At 42.4% G+C, this 20,032-nt stretch overlaps 1 protein-coding gene across 1 annotated transcript in view; it reads left to right on the top strand.

The window, feature by feature from the left end:
• LOC122806107 (actin-like protein 6B) overlaps nt 1–20,032 on the top strand; it is a 298,586-nt gene that overhangs the window by 43,820 nt on the left and 234,734 nt on the right. The window contains exon 5 of the mRNA XM_044076345.1: nt 1,227–1,327. Within this exon, the coding sequence (XP_043932280.1) occupies nt 1,227–1,327 (101 nt within the window). The remainder of the gene's footprint in view (nt 1–1,226; nt 1,328–20,032) is intronic.

Here is a 20,032-nt window from a genome sequence, read left to right as displayed (position 1 = left end):
TGACATCTGGGTCACAGGAAGCCTGTATGTTCAGTTTATACCCCCCCCCCCCCCACCTACCACTTATTGGTTCATTCTCCTAATCAGTCAATCCATTTGTTCCCCATCACGAGAGTGAGGGTAAGGTAGGAGGGGCCTAAGGGATCTGTCAAGAATGGTTTTGTGCCTTTATACTATAAGCCCACCTGTTTACCTGCCCAGTGAGAGTCCAGGGATGGAATGTGCATTAGGTGTCAGAGCTGCACTGTTGCTCACTTCTGCAAGGAGCTGACATCAGCAGGATGCCCCTTCCACTCAAAGATGGTAATGATGGTTTCCATGGACTCCACCAGGGAAATCCAGCCAGCACATGTGCTCCTGGGCATGCTTGCTCCCTCCTTTCCCAAGACTACTGTTCCCATGCTCCCCTGCTTGTGCTGTCAAGCACCTACCCTGCTAATCATAGTCCGTTTGTGAGGGCCAGTTGCCAGGCTTTGTCCTTCTATACCGCAGCAGGACACTGTATTGTTCCTTTCCTTGATTAAATCTACAGTTGGATTTCACCTTCCTAGCTTCCAGTAGCTGCTTTACATTTTTCTTTTGATATAGGCGGTATGATTTAGAGTAGGGTGTTCCAAATCAATTAATCTCCACTTCTGGAGTGCTGCTTTGTTGTTTCACAGCTGCTGCAAGGCACCTGACATGGAAGACTCTCAGCTCTGCAAAAAAATAATCCTAAGTAGGGTTAGAATAAGTCTGAGCTGGTTGGCAAACACACCTAAGGTAGAGAAGTGATGGGATGTCTTTTTCAACCATACCTACTGCTGTCACTGCTGTAGGACAGTGGTCAGGCAGAAAAGAGGATATACAGTTGTGATACACTTGTTCAGAGACAGAGTATTGGGAATATTTTGCGCAGCAAAAGTTATTGACAAATCATTATTTGTGTTTCTCCTTTTTCAGGCCATAGTTTAGTAATATAAATGTGTGTACTTACAACACAAACCCTGATGCACAGAAAGTAACACTATTAGCCAAGCCTTTGTGATACAGAGTAGAACATGGAAATGGGATTGGGAGCTGGTATAGTAGTGTTTGATCAGGCAGTAAGAAACTTGTTTTAGACTTGATAAGTAAATAATATTTCCTTGTTATTAAATGTTCTTGTTTTTCTCTTTGTTCCACATTTTCTCTGTCTCTCTCTCGCTCTCTCTCTCTCTCTCTGTATTTCTTGTTTTTTTTTACAGTTGAGGACTGGGATTGTTTCCAAGCCATTCTGGATCACACATACAACAAGCACGTGAAATCTGAACCTAATCTGCACCCTGTGCTGATGTCTGAGGCTCCTGTATGTATAGAATTACTTTTTGCTCATGGTACCCTTTTTAATAGGATGGAAGGGAGTGTGTATGGGTGTAAACGAGTACACTTCAGCAGTGACTGACATGTATTTAGCAGGTTTTTTGCTTTGAGGGTGAAGCTGCCCATGCCGCTAATGCATGTGGAGGTCTGCTGTCACACCCCCCTCCCATGGAGGTAGAAACTCCCTGCTTGCACTTCTTTCTTATAACTAATAGCAGTGTTACCAAGACTTTTGAGTAAGTTATAAGCTACACTCATGCCAAAGTGAGCAAATATTGGTGTAGAAAATGAGTAGTTTGTAGAAGCAGCAGACAAAGGCATGGTGTAGTTTCAAAAACTACACTCCCATAGCAGGAGCCACAGTGTTGAGCTATGCTGTTTGTGGACATTGGTCACTTTGTTTCCCCTGCTTCATCAGACAGTGGGCTGCATACTTGCATTGTTAACAGGTGGGGTGGGGGTTTAGCAGTGTGCAGAACAGCATGCACTTGGCCTTAATGTTGTGAAGTTCCACATTATTTAACATGCGTTGTGTTTTAACTAGTACTGTGCATACACCTGCAACATGCATGGACCAAAAGTGATTAGAACATTACAATGGTACTACAGATTTTCATGTAAAATATACTCTTTTGGCCTCCATGTATAAAATGTTTCAACTGACTTTTATAGACAGTTTTGTTGTTTAATATAGAAGGATATTTAAATTAATGGTAGTGTTTTATTGCTGACTTTCACGTGCAAGTTTCTCAGTCTATTAAATATTCAGATGTCATCAGACTGCCTGTGTGTTATTGCGCTGGGCTTTATTCTCTCATCTCCTGTTTCATTCTGTTTGCTTCAGTACGAAATGTTTGCTGTCCATCTTTTGCCACTAGGGTTAGGAGAGTCATCTATTCCGTGTTCCCTATACAACTGTTTCCACTTGACTTTTCACCATATTCAGCACCCATTTCTTACCCTAGTTCTGTTTACTTTAAAACTGGTATTTTCCATTGCTGAACATACTGCAGTTCCAGTGCATGAAGACTTACGATTGTCACGTCTGCCACAGTACTGGAGCTCACCCTTAGTACCTGCCTCTCTCCACTACTTACCCTTATTGTTTTCTTGCTCTGGTCAAATGCATCTTGAACTTCTGTGATGATGTACGCTGTAGCAGCAGTGCGTTTCAGAACCTTGATGTCCTCATGAAGTAATATTTCATGAAGTGAGTCTTGAACGACCATTGATGTAGGTATGTGCCATGTCCCATACCCCTCCTCTTCATTCCTATTCTGAAACCAAACATGTCATATAAAGATCTGTGAATCTCATAGTCAAAATCCTGAAGACAGAACCGCTACTTTAGTTTACTTGTTCTTCATCTAACTAAGTGCTTATGTTAATAATACATTAAGATTTCTTATGGAAGATCCATCTTTTGATAAATGGTAACTGCTGGAAGGTGATCTTACTCTAGAAGATCCAGTCTCAGATGAATGGTAACTGCTGGAAGGTGATCTTACTCTAGAAGATCCAGTCTCAGATGAATGGTAACTGCTGGAAGGTGATCTTACTCTAGAAGATCCAGTCTCAGATGAATGGTAACTTCTGGAAGGTGATCTCACTTATCCCCATTCCCAACTGTTACCATGCCAGAAAGGTTTTAACATAGGCTGCCCTTCTGTGAGACTGCAATTGGGTAAGGTGTTTTTTTCCCTTTCAGAATTTCTTTTTGCTTGTGTGGCCATGGAGTTAATATAAATAAGTGTTGGAGTATGAGTGGGCACAAATCCACTACATGCAGAAAATGTTACAAAGTCTGTCCCCCACAGTTTTAGCAAGGCATCTTTCTACGAATGCGATTCTTCAGTATGCTGTGGGCGAGCATTACATTGATTTCTTATAGAAGATCTAATTTCACACTGGTTTTATTCCATGTGTACTTAATTTGTTTTGTTTTTCATTAGTTTTGTGAAAGATAATTTAAAACAGAAACACAGGATTTTTATTTTGTAAAGCAAGTTATGTTTTAATTGCTTTCTTGCCTGCTGCTTAATTGCTGGCAAATTTAGGGATAGGATATTGCGGCTTTTCATTAAAATTAAGGAAGTTACAGACCCTAGACTTCATTCTGTGGGCACAAAACTGATGCACACTGGTTTTCTAACTGACTGACAAGAACATTGAATATCCATTTTGACTGGTATATTTGGTTTTGTTTTATGTTTGCTAACTTCCTCTTTCCCTTAATATTTTGATATGGCCGGATTAAGATAGAAAATAAATCATTTATATTACTTTTCTTTGTGCAGGTTGGATGCAAGTTGTTGTAGGCCCACTAACTAATTAATTTTGAATGTAGACATAGGGATAGTATGACTTGTCATGAAGTATCTACAGATCTGAGACTTTTTATTTTCCGATGACTTCCCTATCCTTGACTGAGTGTAAAGTGAGCGAGGTTGAAATTTTGCCTGATACGCTTCCCTGTGTTGCCAGTCATTGGTTTGTTGTTTCCTCAGAAATTCAAAGTTTTGGGGCTTTTCAGTTTTTTCTTCAGTTGTGCATTCACAGAGTTAGCATATTAAAGGAGGTGTGGGGGTGTAGAAAGGCTGTCCCTTGTAAAATAGTTTTTTTCTTTCTTCACTTTTGACTGGTTTGTTTTATCTGCTTGCCTTTTCACTGGACATTACTTGACTCTCTGAAGACGTAGGTGCTGCTGCTGTTGCTCTCATTTCTCCAAGAGTTGCCTCTTCTTTATTCCTAAACTCATTGGCTCCTAGTCTGTCTGCTAATTTAACTTCAGATACATCTTTCATGCCTACCAGCTGCTTACTCCAAGGCTCACAATATTGGTTCCATGTTTACAGCAGTAACTATTATTTTGAGTTGACATTTGGTGTTAAAGAAACATACATTTTTTTCAGGTATCACTCAGGAAGCTTCATAGGGCGGCCACGATGGTGCAGCGGTTAGCGTTGCCGCCTCACAGCAAGAGGTTCTCTGGTTCGGTTCTCGGCTAGGTTGCCTTCTGTGTGGAGTCTGCATGTCCTCCCTGTGGTCGCGTGGGTTTATTCCGGGTACCCCGGTTTCCTCCCATATCCCAAAGACATGCAGTAGGTGGATTGGACACTCTAAATTGGCCCTAGGTGTGAGTGTGTGCGCTTGTGTGTGTGTGTGCCTTCTGTGGAAGGTTGGGTGCCGGGCTGGCAACTCGACACTGTAAAACTCCACTGCCAATCATGAGTGGACAGATGATCCGCTGTGGTGACCCCTAACCGGGAAAAAAGCCGAAAGAAGAAGAAGATGATCACTTAGGAATCTTCATGAGTTTGTGTCTTGTTACATATAAATCTGATGCTGTCTTGTTGAACATTTAGGTGAGAATGTACCAAGATGCTTGAGACCATTCTGCAATTCTGTTATGCTAATAGGCTATAATTTGGGCAACAGACAGCATGGAGTGGGAGTTGGGTCCATTTTACTTGGAATGAGCTAGAGGTGAGGTGTGGTTGAGTGGCCTGCAAGTCAGGACACGTATCTGAGGTATGTAGGAAGGTAGGGAGATAAGACATATAATGTAGGAACAGACTGTTAAGTGGGCTTGAATGATGGTTGATGGGACGTTAAGAGGTTGATGGGTCTGGATTGGCACAGAATGTTCAGGAAGAGGCAGGTGGAATAACTACAGCGAAGAGGAAGCAGAAATCAGATCAGGGATAAAGGAGGAGACTGGTAAAACAGGCAGGAACTAGGACAGTGGAGACAGGGTCATGCAGAGATTAACAGGAATCTAGATGCAGAAAATAGTGGGAGAAGGGAATAGGAAGGTCATGCCCACTAAAGGGATAGAGCAAAAGAAGATGTAACAGGAGGAGGTGGTGACAGAGAAGAAGAGAGAGAACTGAGGGAAATGGGAGGAAAGGGAGTTGGGTATGGACACAGTTTCAAGAACTTTATAGGAAGAATACAAGAGGGATGTGAAAGTGGTTAGAAGAAATAAAGAGCGAGAGAGAGAAAGGGAGGCAACTGACACGGCAATACAAAAGGCACTGATAGTGTAAATGGATGAGAGAGGCTTCAGAAGGCTGCAGGTAAGAGGCAGTGAAGCAGGAGAGGAAGGTCACTCTGGGGATTGAAGGCTGAGACACCAAGGAGATTACCTTAGCAAAAGAGTATGTTACTTATTGGTTTGGGGGGGGACTTTACAAGACCTTGTAGCAGATGCCAGGGTGATGACCAAGGGGGAGGGAGGGGGGTGGATGCATATAGGTGGCTATGATCTATTAGAGGAGACAAGGAGATAGTTAAGGTTCAAACGAAAAAGGTCAGGGAGGTGGGATCGAGATGTGCCAGGACAGGGTATTAGCAGGAGTACTCTTAAAACTATTCTCTGTGCCATCCACAACCACACTAAGGAAGAAGAGGATTAGCATTTATAACGACTGGTTGCAAAAAGTGGCAAAGAAGGGCTTGGGACTTGTAGGAGGTATGGAGGCTTGGCAAATGACTAGTTTTTTGTCAGGAACAGAATTCATTTTAGCCAAGAGGGGAGTGTGGTACTCAAAACTGGGTTGAGGTGGTATGTTTCTATGATTAGTATCTTTTAAACTAGGCCAGGAGAGGAAGTGAATGTGATGGAAACATGAGAGGTGGATAGGTAATCTGGCAGCAGACAGAGAACATTGCTAAAGAGCAAACAAGCACAACTTAGAATGTGGTTAGGTACTGTTGCTATCCATTACAAAGCATGCGACAAGAAAGATGGAAAAGCTGGAAGCTGTGATACAGAGAGTGATCATGGAAATTTCTGATATCACAGTAAGAAGAGGACAGTGTTATGAGAGGTTGAAACATGGAGGTGCAGAGGTGGAGATAGTGTTTGTCATGAAAATTAGCTTCAGATATGATGTTAGTAAAGAGGAGAAGGTGCATCACCCCATGACTGATGGGGTAAAAATGCTGATGAATCATAAACTAAAGTTATGAACTTATAACAATAGATCCGTGTTGTCTTTTTTTCATTTGGTTCAACGTGTGGGTTGTCAGATCCAAACTTGGCACCTTATACCAAAGCTTTGGATCTGAGATCTCTGATGTCTCGCCTACCCACAATACCCCTCTCCTGCTTGACTATCTCAGATCGAGTTTGTTGACTGACCATAAAAGGTCTTTGTGTTTTCATTCTGAAGAAGTTCCCTTGAGGAATGAAAACGCTAAATCTGTTGGTGTGTTGAAGATATTAAAGGATTCATTTTACATTACTTCTGCAGTCTGGTGGATTTTTGGAGTTTCTTGGTGACCAGTGTGCCTAACTGAGTATATTTTTCAGTATATATAAATATATACATGTGCTATAAAGTTATATACTCATTTGTCTTACCGAACAAGTAGAAAGGGAAGTAAACCATTATGCAATATAAGAGTTACAAGGGATCAGAGTCCAAAGGAAATCTGCACAATCCTTGGAGACACAATGACAGTTTGGAAGGAGGGAGGGGAGTTGAACTAGACAAAAAGAAGACAACACGGATCTGTGATTATGGTAAATTCATAACTTTCATGATCTAATGTTGTCTTTATTCATCTAGTTCAACATGTGGGATGGATTCCCAAGCTACCTGACAGGTACCTGGGTGGACTCCAGGAAGGATATTCCCAAGTATGGCAGAGCCAAGTACGCATGCTGGACTGCACATTTAACTTGTAGTGAGACACAAAGGTGTGAGTTGAGGACTAAGTTGCTGCTGCTGCATATCTGTTGCTAATAGGAACTCGTTTAGCAAAAGCTGTTGAGGTTGCTGTTGCTGTTGTATAGTTTGCTTTAGGCTTAGATTGAAAGGGCATGCCTTTTGAATCATAGGTAAAGGAAATACAATTAGCCAACTATCTTGAGAGTGTTACCTTAGACAATGATTGTCCTAACTTTTTCTTGGAGAAGGATAAAAACAGTTGATCCAATTTTCTGACTTGGTGCAGTGTAAGTAGAATCTAAGCTGCCTGTGCACATCTAGTGTATATAACATATATTAGGGGGGAGATTTGGACATGGCCTGAATGGCAGGGTTCCATTAAAACCTAAACTTAAGGCTAGAGCCTTGAGTAGAAAATTAATTAGTATGGTGATAAATATGGATTAACTACTATGATAGTATCTGTCCTTTATGATCAGATATATTTTATATAATGTATTTTCTATATATGTTGTTATTCATATATTTTAAGGTATAATTTATTTATAGTAACATATGAGAGTTTGATAAGTTAGCAGTAATTTATTTTTTTTATAAAATACTGTTTTACCAAATATTCTTATGTCTTAAGTACTTGTGCTTGAATTAACAGTGTTTGTACCTTTAAATCAAACAGTATTAATCATGTGACTTTGAATAAGTATATTTAAAGGTGTGGTTATGAAGTGGTAAATTACATCTGATGAAGTAGTGAATCTACAAAAGTGCTTATGTCCTGCTTTTTTATGCAAATTAAAGATGGATTTATTTTCAAGTCCTGCTGTCATCACTGGGTCTACATATATTTGTCTTTGTTGGAAAAATTTGGAAAGAAAACTTGCAAGTCAGTGTGTTGGTTTAAGTTTGATTCAGAAGCCACTTTTGGGAGAAAGGAAGCATTTGATGATCTTTATGTTTCACTATTTCAGTCATTACATTTGGGTTATCCCTGCCAGGGTAGCCCTCAGTCGGCCCGAATACCCGAGGCTTAGTATATCTGCGTCAGTTGCTCTCGCTTCAGGACTGACATCAGGTCGTCAGTAGTATAAAGTGAGGCAGCCGTTGCAATTACATCAGTGTTTTGAGCCCGAAGCAGAAGCAGTTTGCACAAGTGCTGGTCGGCCGCTACCTGAGTTTCATTTTTCGAAATGAAGTTGAAGTCTTCTAAAGCTAAGTACCCCATTGGGGATCCTTTTTTCTTGCTCTAACCAATGTCAGAAAAAGTTAACAATTGTCTCGCCTGTGGAAAGCAAATACCACACCGAGACTTTCATTCTTACTGCGTCACTTGCTTAGGCCCATACCACGATGTCCCTCGCTGTCGCTTTTGTGCTTTGTTCAACGCCAGAACTGTACGTCATCAGGCCCTTATTGTAGCTAGATATTTTCATTCTCAGTCATTGATTTCCGATATGACTTCGGTAAGCCATCCGACATCAGATCTTCAAAAAAAAGTAAGAATAAAGACACAGACAGACTGCACAGGTCCAAACCTACTGATGATGCTTCTGTTAAGCTAGTCGTCAGTTCTCCGGTCCTCAGTGAGGCGCTTTCGCAGCCCCTGATGCCCACTTCTGTGGATTCTCAGGCCGCTACCGGGACCCTTTTGGAGTCTGGTATGCCACAGAACACTTCATCGACTAAGGATCCTGCTGATGTTCATCGTGTTTCACTGCTGCAGTCATTACACTTGGGTTATCCTGCCGTCAGGCGGTCCTGGGTCCCGCAGTCGGACAGAGTTCCAAAGTCTTGGTCCGATGTCAGTTGCTGTCGCCTCCTCCCTGACGTCAGTGCATCAGGGGTATATAAGAAGCAGCCAATGCCATTTTCTTCAGTCTTTCTTGCCGTGTGGTGCCCGAATCAAAAGCAGTTCGCAAGTGCCGGTTAGCTGACTCCTGAAATATCAAATTCGATTTTAGAACCGAAGTCTTCAATAAAGCTACGTACCCCGTTGGGGAAACCTTTTCTTGCCTCAGACCGATGTCAGTAAAAGTTAATAATTGTATTTCTTGTGGGAAGCAAATACCTCATAAGGATTTCCATTCTTACTGTATTCCATGCCTAGGCCCAGATCACAATGTCAGTAGTTGTCGGTTTTGTGCTATATTTAACAAACGCACTATTAAACGTCGGTTTGATTTTGCTTGCCATTACTTTGGCCGAAGGTTTAATTATACAATGCCGTTGGAACAACTGACGACCGGAATGCACCAAAAACGCAAAGATAAAGATAAGGACAGGCATCCGAGGCCAAAAACTGATGACGAAGCCTCTTCTAGGCCAGTCGCCGGTTTTCAGTGAGGCGCATTCGCAGCCCCTGACACCCGCTACTTCAGAACCACAGGCCGCGACCGACTCCCATGTGGAGGTGCCTAGGCCTCTGGATACTCAAGGTGTTGGGCCAACAGAGATTAACCCTTCAGATGGGTCCGGAGCTGCTGAGCAGGCATCGGCTTCTGAGGGTGTTTTCAGGCCTACACAACTTACCATTGCAACTACTGCCAAGACTAAAACTACATTAAAGACAAAGAAGCAAGTACAGCATTCACCTGGACAGGCCTCCATGCCTAAAAAACAGATGCCCAAAATGGCCGAAGACTTGATAACTCTGATCAGGGGTTCCCATCCCCCTCCTGATAAAAGGCCTAGGCAGGATACAGATTATGATTCCTCTGAACAGGTTTCTATATATTCTGATTCCTCTTCAGACCAGGGATATTCTTTACCCCCCCTATGAGGACTCTGATGCTGAAGAATCAATTCCTTCAGCCTCTCCTCCTGAGGATTACTCTTTTGGGGAAACTTTACATACCATGAGGGAGCATTTCCATTGGGAGGGCCAGAATTACTCAGAATCCAAGAAAAGGTTCAGAGACTTTCTTTTATTGCCTCAGCACAGGCTCCTTGCTATTCCTCCAGTGTTGGACATTGTGGATGATGTGTTCTCTGAATCTAGTTTAAATCCTGATTCTTTACCCCCAGCTCCAGTCAAGCCGGACAGGTACTACAGAGGCCCTGACTCTCACAAGTTTCTTTATAAAAACACTGTTGCTGACCCAGAAACTATTTCCCAGGGTCCCAAAGGGGTAAAGGCTTCCACGGCTAAAAATCCAGTTCCCTCGGATAGGGATTCTAGAGCATTAGACAGATGGGGGAAGAAAGTTTACACCTCAGCAACTTTGGCAGTGAGGGCTTTAAATTGCCAGTTTCACATGCTTAAATATCAACAATATTTACTGTCTCAATTAAAACAGAAAATGAGTACAAATGCAGAACAACCTGATTATAAGGAAATGCAGGATTTATTGCATGCAGCTGAACAAGTGGAAAAGCATACTTTGCAATGTGGCTTTGATTCATTAGAAGCTTCTTGTAGAGCAGCAGTTACAAGATCTGTGATTCGAAGGCATGCTTGGTTGAAAGAACAAAGTTTACCAGATCATGTTAAGGCAAAATTATTGGATGCTCCTTTGCAGCAAGATAATTTATTTGGTATTAAGGCAGAAGAGGTATTAAAGAAAATGGAGGATAAAGCAAAATCTATGCAAACAGTGAAGAATTTCTTACAGGTACAGCCACCACTATTTAGCAGAAATTGGCCTACAAAAATTGGTCCTTTCCAGTGTCAGACAGGCCACAAAGAGGCAGATACAGATGCCCAAGAGGCAGATCTCAGCCACAAGGCTCTTACAGACCACGACAGTGGGGTGCTTCAGCCCCAAAAGGAGGTGAGGACAAGTCACAACCTTACAGGAAACAGTCCCAATGACTTCCCCCTTCCAATGCCAAACTCTTCCCTTTTGGCAGCTCCCTTAGGGGGGAAACTAGCACTTTTTTCTCAAAACTGGCAAGCAATCACCCAAGACAAATGGGTGCTGAATATTGTGTCTCATGGTTACAGGTTCCACTTTCACACTTTTCCAAGGCTAAAAGGAATGCCAGACCTGCCACAAAATCAATGGGCAGAGGCACAAAAACAAATTACAGCCCTCATGGACATGAGAGCTATTCAAAAAGTACAACAGCAGGAAAAAGGACAAGGATTTTACTCAAGACTCTTCCTGGTCCCCAGAAAGGACAAAGCCTGGAGACCCATTCTGGACCTTTCTACTCTAAATACTTACCTGGATGTTCCGAAATTCAAAATGTTGACACTACAGCAGCTCCTTCCCATGTTGGGCAACAAAGCTTGGCTTGTTACTTTGGACCTCAAAGAGGCATACCTGCAAGTCTCTATCAGACGACAAAATTGCAGAAGCTACCTCAGATTCATAGCTGGTTCAATGCACTACCAATTCTCTGCACTGCCCTTTGGCTTATCTACTGTGCCCAGGGTCTTCACAAAGTGCCTGGCACCAGTAATTGCATTTTGCAGACAAAAAGGAATTCAAATATATCCATATCTGGATGACTGCCTGATTCAAGCAGAGAGCAAGGACATTCTTCTAAAGCATCTGGCGTTCGTAAAAAGATTGTTAAGTTGCCTAGGGTACACAGTAAACAAAAAGAAGTCAAAACTAGTGCCCTCACAAGAGATGATATTCCTGGGTGCCAGCTTAAATACAATGGCCCAGATAACTTATATCATGCCAGACAAGCAAGGACAACTGACTCAGTACTTTCAATTGATGGCAACAAAAACCCAACTCCCTGCAAGAAAAATTCTGCAGGCCTTGGGGTTCATGACATCCTGCATACTACTAATACCATATGCCAGACTGCATATGAGGAAATTACAATGGTACCTAAAAAGTGTTTGGACTCAACACTGTCACAGTTTGGAAACAGTAATACCACTTATTCCCTGCCTACAACAAGAGTTTCGATGGTGACACATATTTTAATTCTGCTGAATTGGCTGGCTCAAAAGGAGGTAAAGTTAGTGGCATGTCACCACAACAAGGGACAGCCTTTCACTCTACCCACAGCCAGGCAGACACTAACAACAGATGCTTTGGATTACGCCTGGGGAGCACACATGGCAGGAAAATGTATTCAGGGCAAGTGGGCCGCAGACCAAATGCATCTTCACATCAATCAAAAAGAGATGCTGGCTGTACAAAATGCCCTAACAGCTTTCAAGGACCTTCTGCATCCAGGACAGCTATTACTAAAGACAGAAAACACCACATTTATATGGTACATAAACAAGCAAGGGGGCACTCATTCTTATCCCCTCTGCAGACAAGCCATGACCTTGTGAAACACAGCTCTAACCTGTCAAGTTCATCTGCAAGCACAATTCCTGCCAGGAAAGAAAAATACACTGGCAGATGACTTAAGCAGAAACATCATGGATCCTCACGAGTGGAAATTAAATCCACAAGTATTCAGCATGATAACACAAAAATGGGGGAGCCCAGACATAGATCTTTTTGCCTCCCCAATGAATTGCCAACTACAGAAATTCTGCACAAGGACTTGCCACCCACAAGCATGGAAAGTGGATGCTCTCTCGTTCAGCTGGAAAAGCCTAAAAGTTTATGCCTTCCCACCACTGCCTCTCCTTTCAAAGGTACTCCTAAAAGCCAAACAAGAAAAGCCAAAAATGATCCTGATTGCCCCAGACTGGCCACACCAGCATTGGTACCCAATCTTAAAGAACTTAGCTCAAGGCCCACCATGGATTTTACCTCAAATTCCGCATCTTCTGACTCAACAAAACAATCAGATCCTGCACAGCCAGCTCAAGACATTAAACCTGGCTGCATGGCAGATTCCTTAGTCAAGCAGACAACACCATCTCTCTAAAGCTGTTATGGATGTCATTTTGGAGGCCAGGAGGCCTAGCACCAGGAAATCTTATTCAGAAAAGTGGAAGAGATTCTGTGCCTGGAACCAGGCTCAAACCTTTGACCCTCTTGTCCCAAATATTCCTCAGATATTACAATATTTAACTGAGATGCTGGACAAAGGCCTGTCCTTTTCATCCATTAAGATCCACGCCTCTGCCATCTCGGCTCATTACAACACAGATCCTCCAATTTTCTCTCATCCATTGCTAAAACAGTACCTCAGAGGGGCTAAAAACATAAGACCGCCCCAGAGAGCACCAACACCAACTTGGGACCTCAATTTTGTCTTGGAAAAACTAACTTTACCTCCTTTTGAGCCAGCCAATTCAGCAGAATTAAAATATGTGTCATGGAAAACTGTTCTGCTTCTGGCAATAAGCTCAGCACGAAGAGTCTCAGAGTTACAGGTACTAATGGCAGTGGAAACTTTCATCATTTTTCACCAAGACACAGGGTTTATTTAAGAACAAACCCTTCATTTATGCCAAAGGTGGTATCCAGTGTGGCTCTTAACCAAACTATTCACTTGCCAACTTTTTATCCAAATCCCCAGAATAAAGGGGAGAGACTTCTGCATTCATTGGACATACACAGACAGTTACGTTTCTACTTGAACAAAACAAACGCTTGCAGGAAAACTGAGCAATTGTTTGTAGCATATGCTGCAGGATCACAGGGAAAGTCTATTTCCAAGCAGACCATTTCAAAGTGGATAGGACACTGTATCTGTTTCTGCTACATGCAGCATGGGAAAACTGTACCTAGCAACATTAGCCCACATTCCACCAGGGCAACAGCTACTTCCACTGCCTACCTTAGAGGAGTACCTACTAAAGATATCTTGGAAGCTGCAACTTGGAGTTCAGTGCACACCTTTACCAAACATTATCACTTGCCTCTTTATTTTAAATCCAGAGCTGGCTTTGCCACTGCAGTGCTGCAGGGCCTCATAGCCACCCCAAATCCTCTATAGAACCAGTCAACCTACCTCACCTTTGGGATTCAACCCAAGTGTAATGACTGCAGCAATGAAACACGATGAACATAGTACAGTTTTGTACCTACCATAAATGTAGATGTTTGAGTGTATTCACTGCTGCAGTCCAGGTTACCCTCCCTCCATCCCGTCTTTCTTAGCTGGGACTTATCTATACCTTTCTACCCTATACTACCTATGTGGTGTATTTGCTGGTAACTGAAGGTTTTGGTTTTACTTTTTATGTATGTTTTATTAGCAATATGTATTGCCTACCTATTTGGGGGCACCTGACATCTGGGGCAAGAAAAACTGAAGAAAATGGTGTCGGCATCTCATATACCCCTGGCGCACTGACGTCAGGGAAGAAGCGACAGCAACTGATGCCGGACCAAGACTTTGGAACTCTGGCCAACTGCGGGACCGCCTGACAGCAGGATAACCCAAGTATAATGACTGCAGCAGTGAATACACTCGAACATCTACATTTATGGTAGGTACAAAACTGTACTATTCTATCTAGACAGGACTAAATCATTCAGAAAGACTGATCAGTTGTTAGCTTTGCTGCAGGGAGCAGAGGGCAAAGCCATATCCAAACAAACCATTTCCAAATGGATAGCACACTGCATCCATTTCTGCTATAAGCAACACGGGAAACCTCCCCCTAAGGGGGACAGAACTCACTCTACCAGAGCAACCTCCACCTCTGCAGCTTTCCTCAGAGGAGTCCCCACCAGGGGACATCCTGGAGGCTGCAACATGGACATCTGTTTATATTTTCACCAGGCATTACCACTTGCCTATCTTCTCCAAATCCAGGGCAGGCTTTGCCACTGCTGTCTTGCAGGGCATCCTAGCCAGCCCCCAGTCTTCTTGACTGCCTCCACCCTTTTCCCCAGCTTTGGGAATCAACCCAAATGTGATGATTGCAACAGTGAAACACAAAGAACATAGTACAGTTGTGTACACTTACCATAAATGTAGATGTTCGAGTGTATTCACTGTTGCAGTCCTGGTTTCCCTCCCCCCATCTCCCTTTCTCTATCTGTCTCTTATTGCAAAGAACTTTTTGGTATTTACTTTTTACTGGTGGGGTTCTTCCACCATATCGTGGCTCCCACTTGGGGACTCCTGACAGGGCAAGAAAAACTGATGTAATGGCATCAGCTGCCTTACTTTATACTACTGACGACCTGACGTCAGTCCTGAAGCGACAGCAACCGACACAGAAATACTAAGACTGTGGTATTCGGCCCGACTGAGGGCTACCCTGGTGGGGATAACCCAAATGTGATAACTGCAACAGTGAATACACTCGAACATCTACATTTATGGTAAGTGTACACAACTGTACTTTCTCAAAGACACCCTTTTTGTATGAAAGACTAGATAGGGGACTTTACATTAGAGTGCCTGAAGATCTGAAACTCGTTTGACAGACATAATGGAGACCAGGAAAATTAGTCTTCCAAGGAAGAATCTTCATATCTGTGGATACTGCTGGTCTAAAGGGTTTCTGGTTTAAAGACTGGAGCAAAATAGTGATATTCCAGAGAGGGATTGGATCATGAACTGGAGGTCTCAGCAAAAAGGTATCTCTTAGAAAAGACTTGGAAATTTTGATTGGAGCAATGGAAGCTTTGTAGAATCCTGTGTGAAAGTTTGAAATGGCTGCCAGTTATACTTTTTATTGTAGAATAACTTGATCCAGCCATGGAAAGTTCTGAAGGAAATTCTAAAATTTTAGGAGCAGTGCTGAAAAGGGCTCAAGCCCATTAGAGGACACCCAGCTGGAGAAATGGTTCCATTTGTTCATGCAAGTCTTTTTTGTAGCTTTCCTTTGAGAGGAGGATATGATTTGCATTACTGGAGAGGAAAGCCTGGCATCTCTGGCAATTGTTAGAGCTGGAGAAACCATGTGATTAGTTTTAGGGTGTTTAGATCTGATAGAGGTAGCCTAGAGGGGTGTGTGAGGAGTTCTGGGAATGGATCCAGAACCCATGGTGGGTGAACTAGATGAGGCAAAAGAGGAGGGAACAATATCTGCCAAGACCAGAGGAGGCAATGAGGATCATCCTGGTCTTGCACTCTTTTACCTTCTGGCTGAACTTGGTGATAAGAGGAATGGGAGGAAAAGTGTAAAGGAGACCTGGGAATCAAGGCTGGACTAGAGCGTCTCTTGGTGAATAACCCTGTGGAGGGATGAAGGCAAAGTAACTTCTGTGTTTGTTGTTTAGGTAAGAAGCAGCAAGGTTGGTCCCAGTGGCTGAAGATCTCTGTTGCTGCTGTTTCACTGAAAGATCACTCGTGAGGCAGTAGTATAGTTCTGCTCAGTTTGTCTGCTGGATCTTTATGCAATAGCAGGTGTCCTGGAGATCTACATAGCACATCCAGTCATCCATTCTGAGTAGAGAGAGAGAATGGATCGTGCTGTGACCATCTGGAATTTTGTCTGTTTTATGAATTGATTCAAATTGCTGACATCCAGAATTGGTCATAACCCCCTTGTCATTTTTGGTACTAAAAAGAGCCTTGAATAGACTCCAAATTCTAACTGGTCTTGGGCGATTAGTTGGATGACTGTCTTGTCCAGCAACTTTTTAACTTCTTTTGCTGCAGATTCCAACTGATTGGGTAGATCGTTGGGAATAAAGAAGTTATGGACTTACCATAACGTTCTATCTATATTGTCCATTTTCATTCTTCCTCAACCGAAGGGTTCACATCCGATGCTCAGATCCATCTTGGCTATTGCTTAAGCTCATGGCAATCTAAAACTCTCAAGCTTCCCCTAGCCATAATGCACCAGCCGTAAGTTAGCTCAGATCTTGTTTGCTGAGTTTACTAGAAAAGATAATATTTACTATGCACAAACAAAATAGGTGTAACAATTGCATGCACTCAGTTTAGAAAGAGTGTATCTGGAGCGCAGTATAAAAAACAATGATGTTCCTCTAAGAACTCATTCTTCCAGAAGTTCATATGTAAATAATGGATGGGGGTTGGTGGGCAAGAAGTTGAAGAATGAAAATGGACAACACAGATGGAACGTTATGGTGAGTACATAACTTCTTTATCTGATGTTGTCAATTTTCATTTTCTCCTCAACTGATGGGACAGAGTCCCTAGCTACCTAAATTCCAGGGTAAACTCTAAGAAAGGATATTGCTGAGCACACTTGAACCTAATCATGCAATATCCCTGGAGACCAGATCTAATTTGTAATGAGTAACAAAGGTATGGGGAGTAGCCCAAGTTGCTGTTGAACATATGTCATCCATGAACCCTCTGGAGAAAACTATACAAGTTGCCATTGATCTAGTTGAATGAGCCCTTGCCAGTTGTGGTAAGGCAATGCCCGATTTTTTAAAATGAATGAAATGCCATCAGTTATCCGTCTGGTTAAAGTTGCTTTGTCTACTGATTTACCCAATTTCAAGTCTGCAAAGGAGACAAATATTTGGTCTGTATGTCTTTTGTTCTATGCAAGTACAAACTTGTCTGTGGACATCTAATAAATGTAACATGCATTTTCCTTTGTTAGTAACTTTGGTGAAGAAAACTGTCAAATTAATAGACTGATTGGTATTAGATTCTGAGGAGGTTTTGTAGATAATGCTTGAATTTCTGAAATTTGTCTAGCTGATGTTTTGGCTACTAGAAAAAAGTCATTTTCCAAGTTGGATGACATAGGACTTCCCCAGAATGTGCTTTGCTATAAGAGAAGTGGTTAGAGGAGATCACCCATTGCCATACTCTGAGGGCTTCTCAACACAAGGAAAAAGATCTGATTCCTCCTTATTTGTTGATGTACCAATCTACTGACATATTTTCCATTTGAACTGCAGTCATCCCCAAAGGGAGAACATCTTGGACATTCTGCACTGCTAATAGCACTGCTCTCATCTCCAGAATGTTGATATGCAAAGCAGGCCTCTTCGGGTGAGCAAGTGCCTTGTACCTATTTTTCCAGGAAGTGCACCATCACCCCAGTTGTGAACCTTCCATGGTCACAATGGCCTTGGGCTGCAGGGAAATGGAAGGAATGGCCTTGTAGAATTTGATCCAATTGAATTTACTAGATGAGATCTCTTTTGCATACGAGTGCTTCGAATCAGAATTGACAAAGGTTGGTAAAGTATTGACCTTTGCGAGTCCAAAAACCACTGTATAAATCTTATGTTAAATATGGGTAAAGGTACTAGTCTTTTAGGCACTAACATTGACCTTAGATTTTGAAGGACCAAGCAGGCTGAAATTTTGGTGCCTATGATCTTATCATTTGGACTCACACAAAGGGGGCAGTGAAGCTATCATAGAGTTTGTGTTGAACAGTGCTCCTATGATTTCCAAATTTTGAGTTAGTAGCAGTTGAGAGTTGTTGAAGTTTTTGGTTATCCTCAGAAAAAAATAAGTCTGGAGAACCTGACCTGTTGCCCTTATCAACAGATGCCTGATCAGAGTGGTAATGAGTTTCTGAAGCCCCGGAAACCTTGTAGTCTCAGAAGAGATGCTACCACTACAATGCATATGGTAAACACTCTAGGGGCTGTGGTGAGACTAAAGATCAGAGGACTGAAGTGGTAGTGACTGATTCCCCGCTGAAAGCGTAAATACCTTCTGGTTAATTTGTTTTATCTTTTTTGTGATAATACATATTCTAAATATCTATAGAGCACATCTATTAGTCCTTGCCCAGAAAAGAAAAAAAGGGGGGGGGGAACTGAACTGTGGCCATCCAAATCTTGGTGTCAAACAGACTGTTCAAGTTGCTGAGATCCAGAATTAGTCTCCAGTTCCCTGTTTTCTTTGACATTAAAAGGAGACTTGAGCAGGCTCCAAATTCTGTCTGGTCTGGTGGGACCTCTTGGATGATTCATTTTTCTAGCAGCTTCATATTTATATTGCTGCTTCTTTCCTCTGACAGGGTGGAACATCGGAATTTTTTTTAAGACCGGCAGTAGAAAGGAAAAAGGGATATAATATAAAATCTGGAAAATATTCTCTGTACCCAAGTATATTCTGTTAAGTCTAGCCTGACTCTTTGGTGCAGGGATAATGAACCTCTGTTTGCCTCCAGAGGTGGGTAATCGGGCCTCCTAACAGAAGACCTTATAAGGTCTGTCAAAGAAAGAATCTCTGGACCCATGATTTGCAGGCCACCTCTACCTCGCAGGCATCGTTGTCCATTGGAGTTCTCCCTTCTGCCCATAGGAGAGTTTCCTCCACATGTCCTGGAAGGGACCTTGGGATTTCCTGAACCACAGCTTTTGACCACCCAGTAGATTCCTATAAACGGACATCTGTGGGGTGAAAAAAACATATGCCTACTGCATTCAGGGTCTTTCAATCTTCTCACACCCGGATAAAGTGTCCACTTTGGAGTGAATCAAAGACGTGCCGTCAAAGGGAGAATTGATGAACAAAGACATGAAGGGGTCCGCAAAATCATATAAGCACATCCAGGTATGTCTGCATATGGAAAAGATAGAACTAGCCACCATTGAGGTTCCTTCGGCTTTGTGTGGAATGAGCCTCATGGAGGAATTTGAAAAAGATTGATGGGTAGCCATCTGAGAAGTTGTGGGTGATTGGACTTCTGCAGAAACAGATTCTGAGAGGGGATCTGATAGTTCCTTAATCAAATCCCTCTGAAAACATAAAAAGTTCCAAATAATTTTGTGATCTTAAAGCGAAGCTTGCTGAAGCATAAACATGCTTTCCAAACCTGTCCATTGCCCTAGACTACTTTTTAGAGGGATGAACAGTAGAACTTTGTTAGCAAGTTCTTTTTTGGTGGCCACCACAATCATGGCATCAACGGGTACCCCTTTGCTCAAAAAAAACTGTTTATCTGAAAGAGATGCCATTATCCTGTATGATCTCCTAGGTATGGGCTCAACTGAGTCAAGATTCTTACATGTCTGCTGAGAGACCAATTCAACAAGCTTATTAATGGAGTCACCCAGGAAGTAGATGGGCCAGTACTGAAAGCTTCCTAGAATACCGACTTCTCGGATGAAGAGTAACTGGGTGTCCAACCATCTCTCTCTTTTAGGATTTCAGTAATGTCTCTAAAGGAGAAATCTTCAGGATGTGGTCTTGGGTACCTTTCACCCTCATCGTAGAGCATATCCTGTATTACTAACTCTTCTGAAGAGTTCAAATGTTTCCTCTTACACTTCTTCTTCCTAGGAACC

The sequence above is a fragment of the Protopterus annectens genome, chromosome 7.part0, assembly GCF_019279795.1.
Source record: "Protopterus annectens isolate FY-2018-M chromosome 7.part0, PAN1.0, whole genome shotgun sequence".
NCBI classification, from domain to species: domain Eukaryota; kingdom Metazoa; phylum Chordata; order Ceratodontiformes; family Protopteridae; genus Protopterus; species Protopterus annectens.
This window is presented reverse-complemented; position numbering and strand designations above follow the sequence as displayed.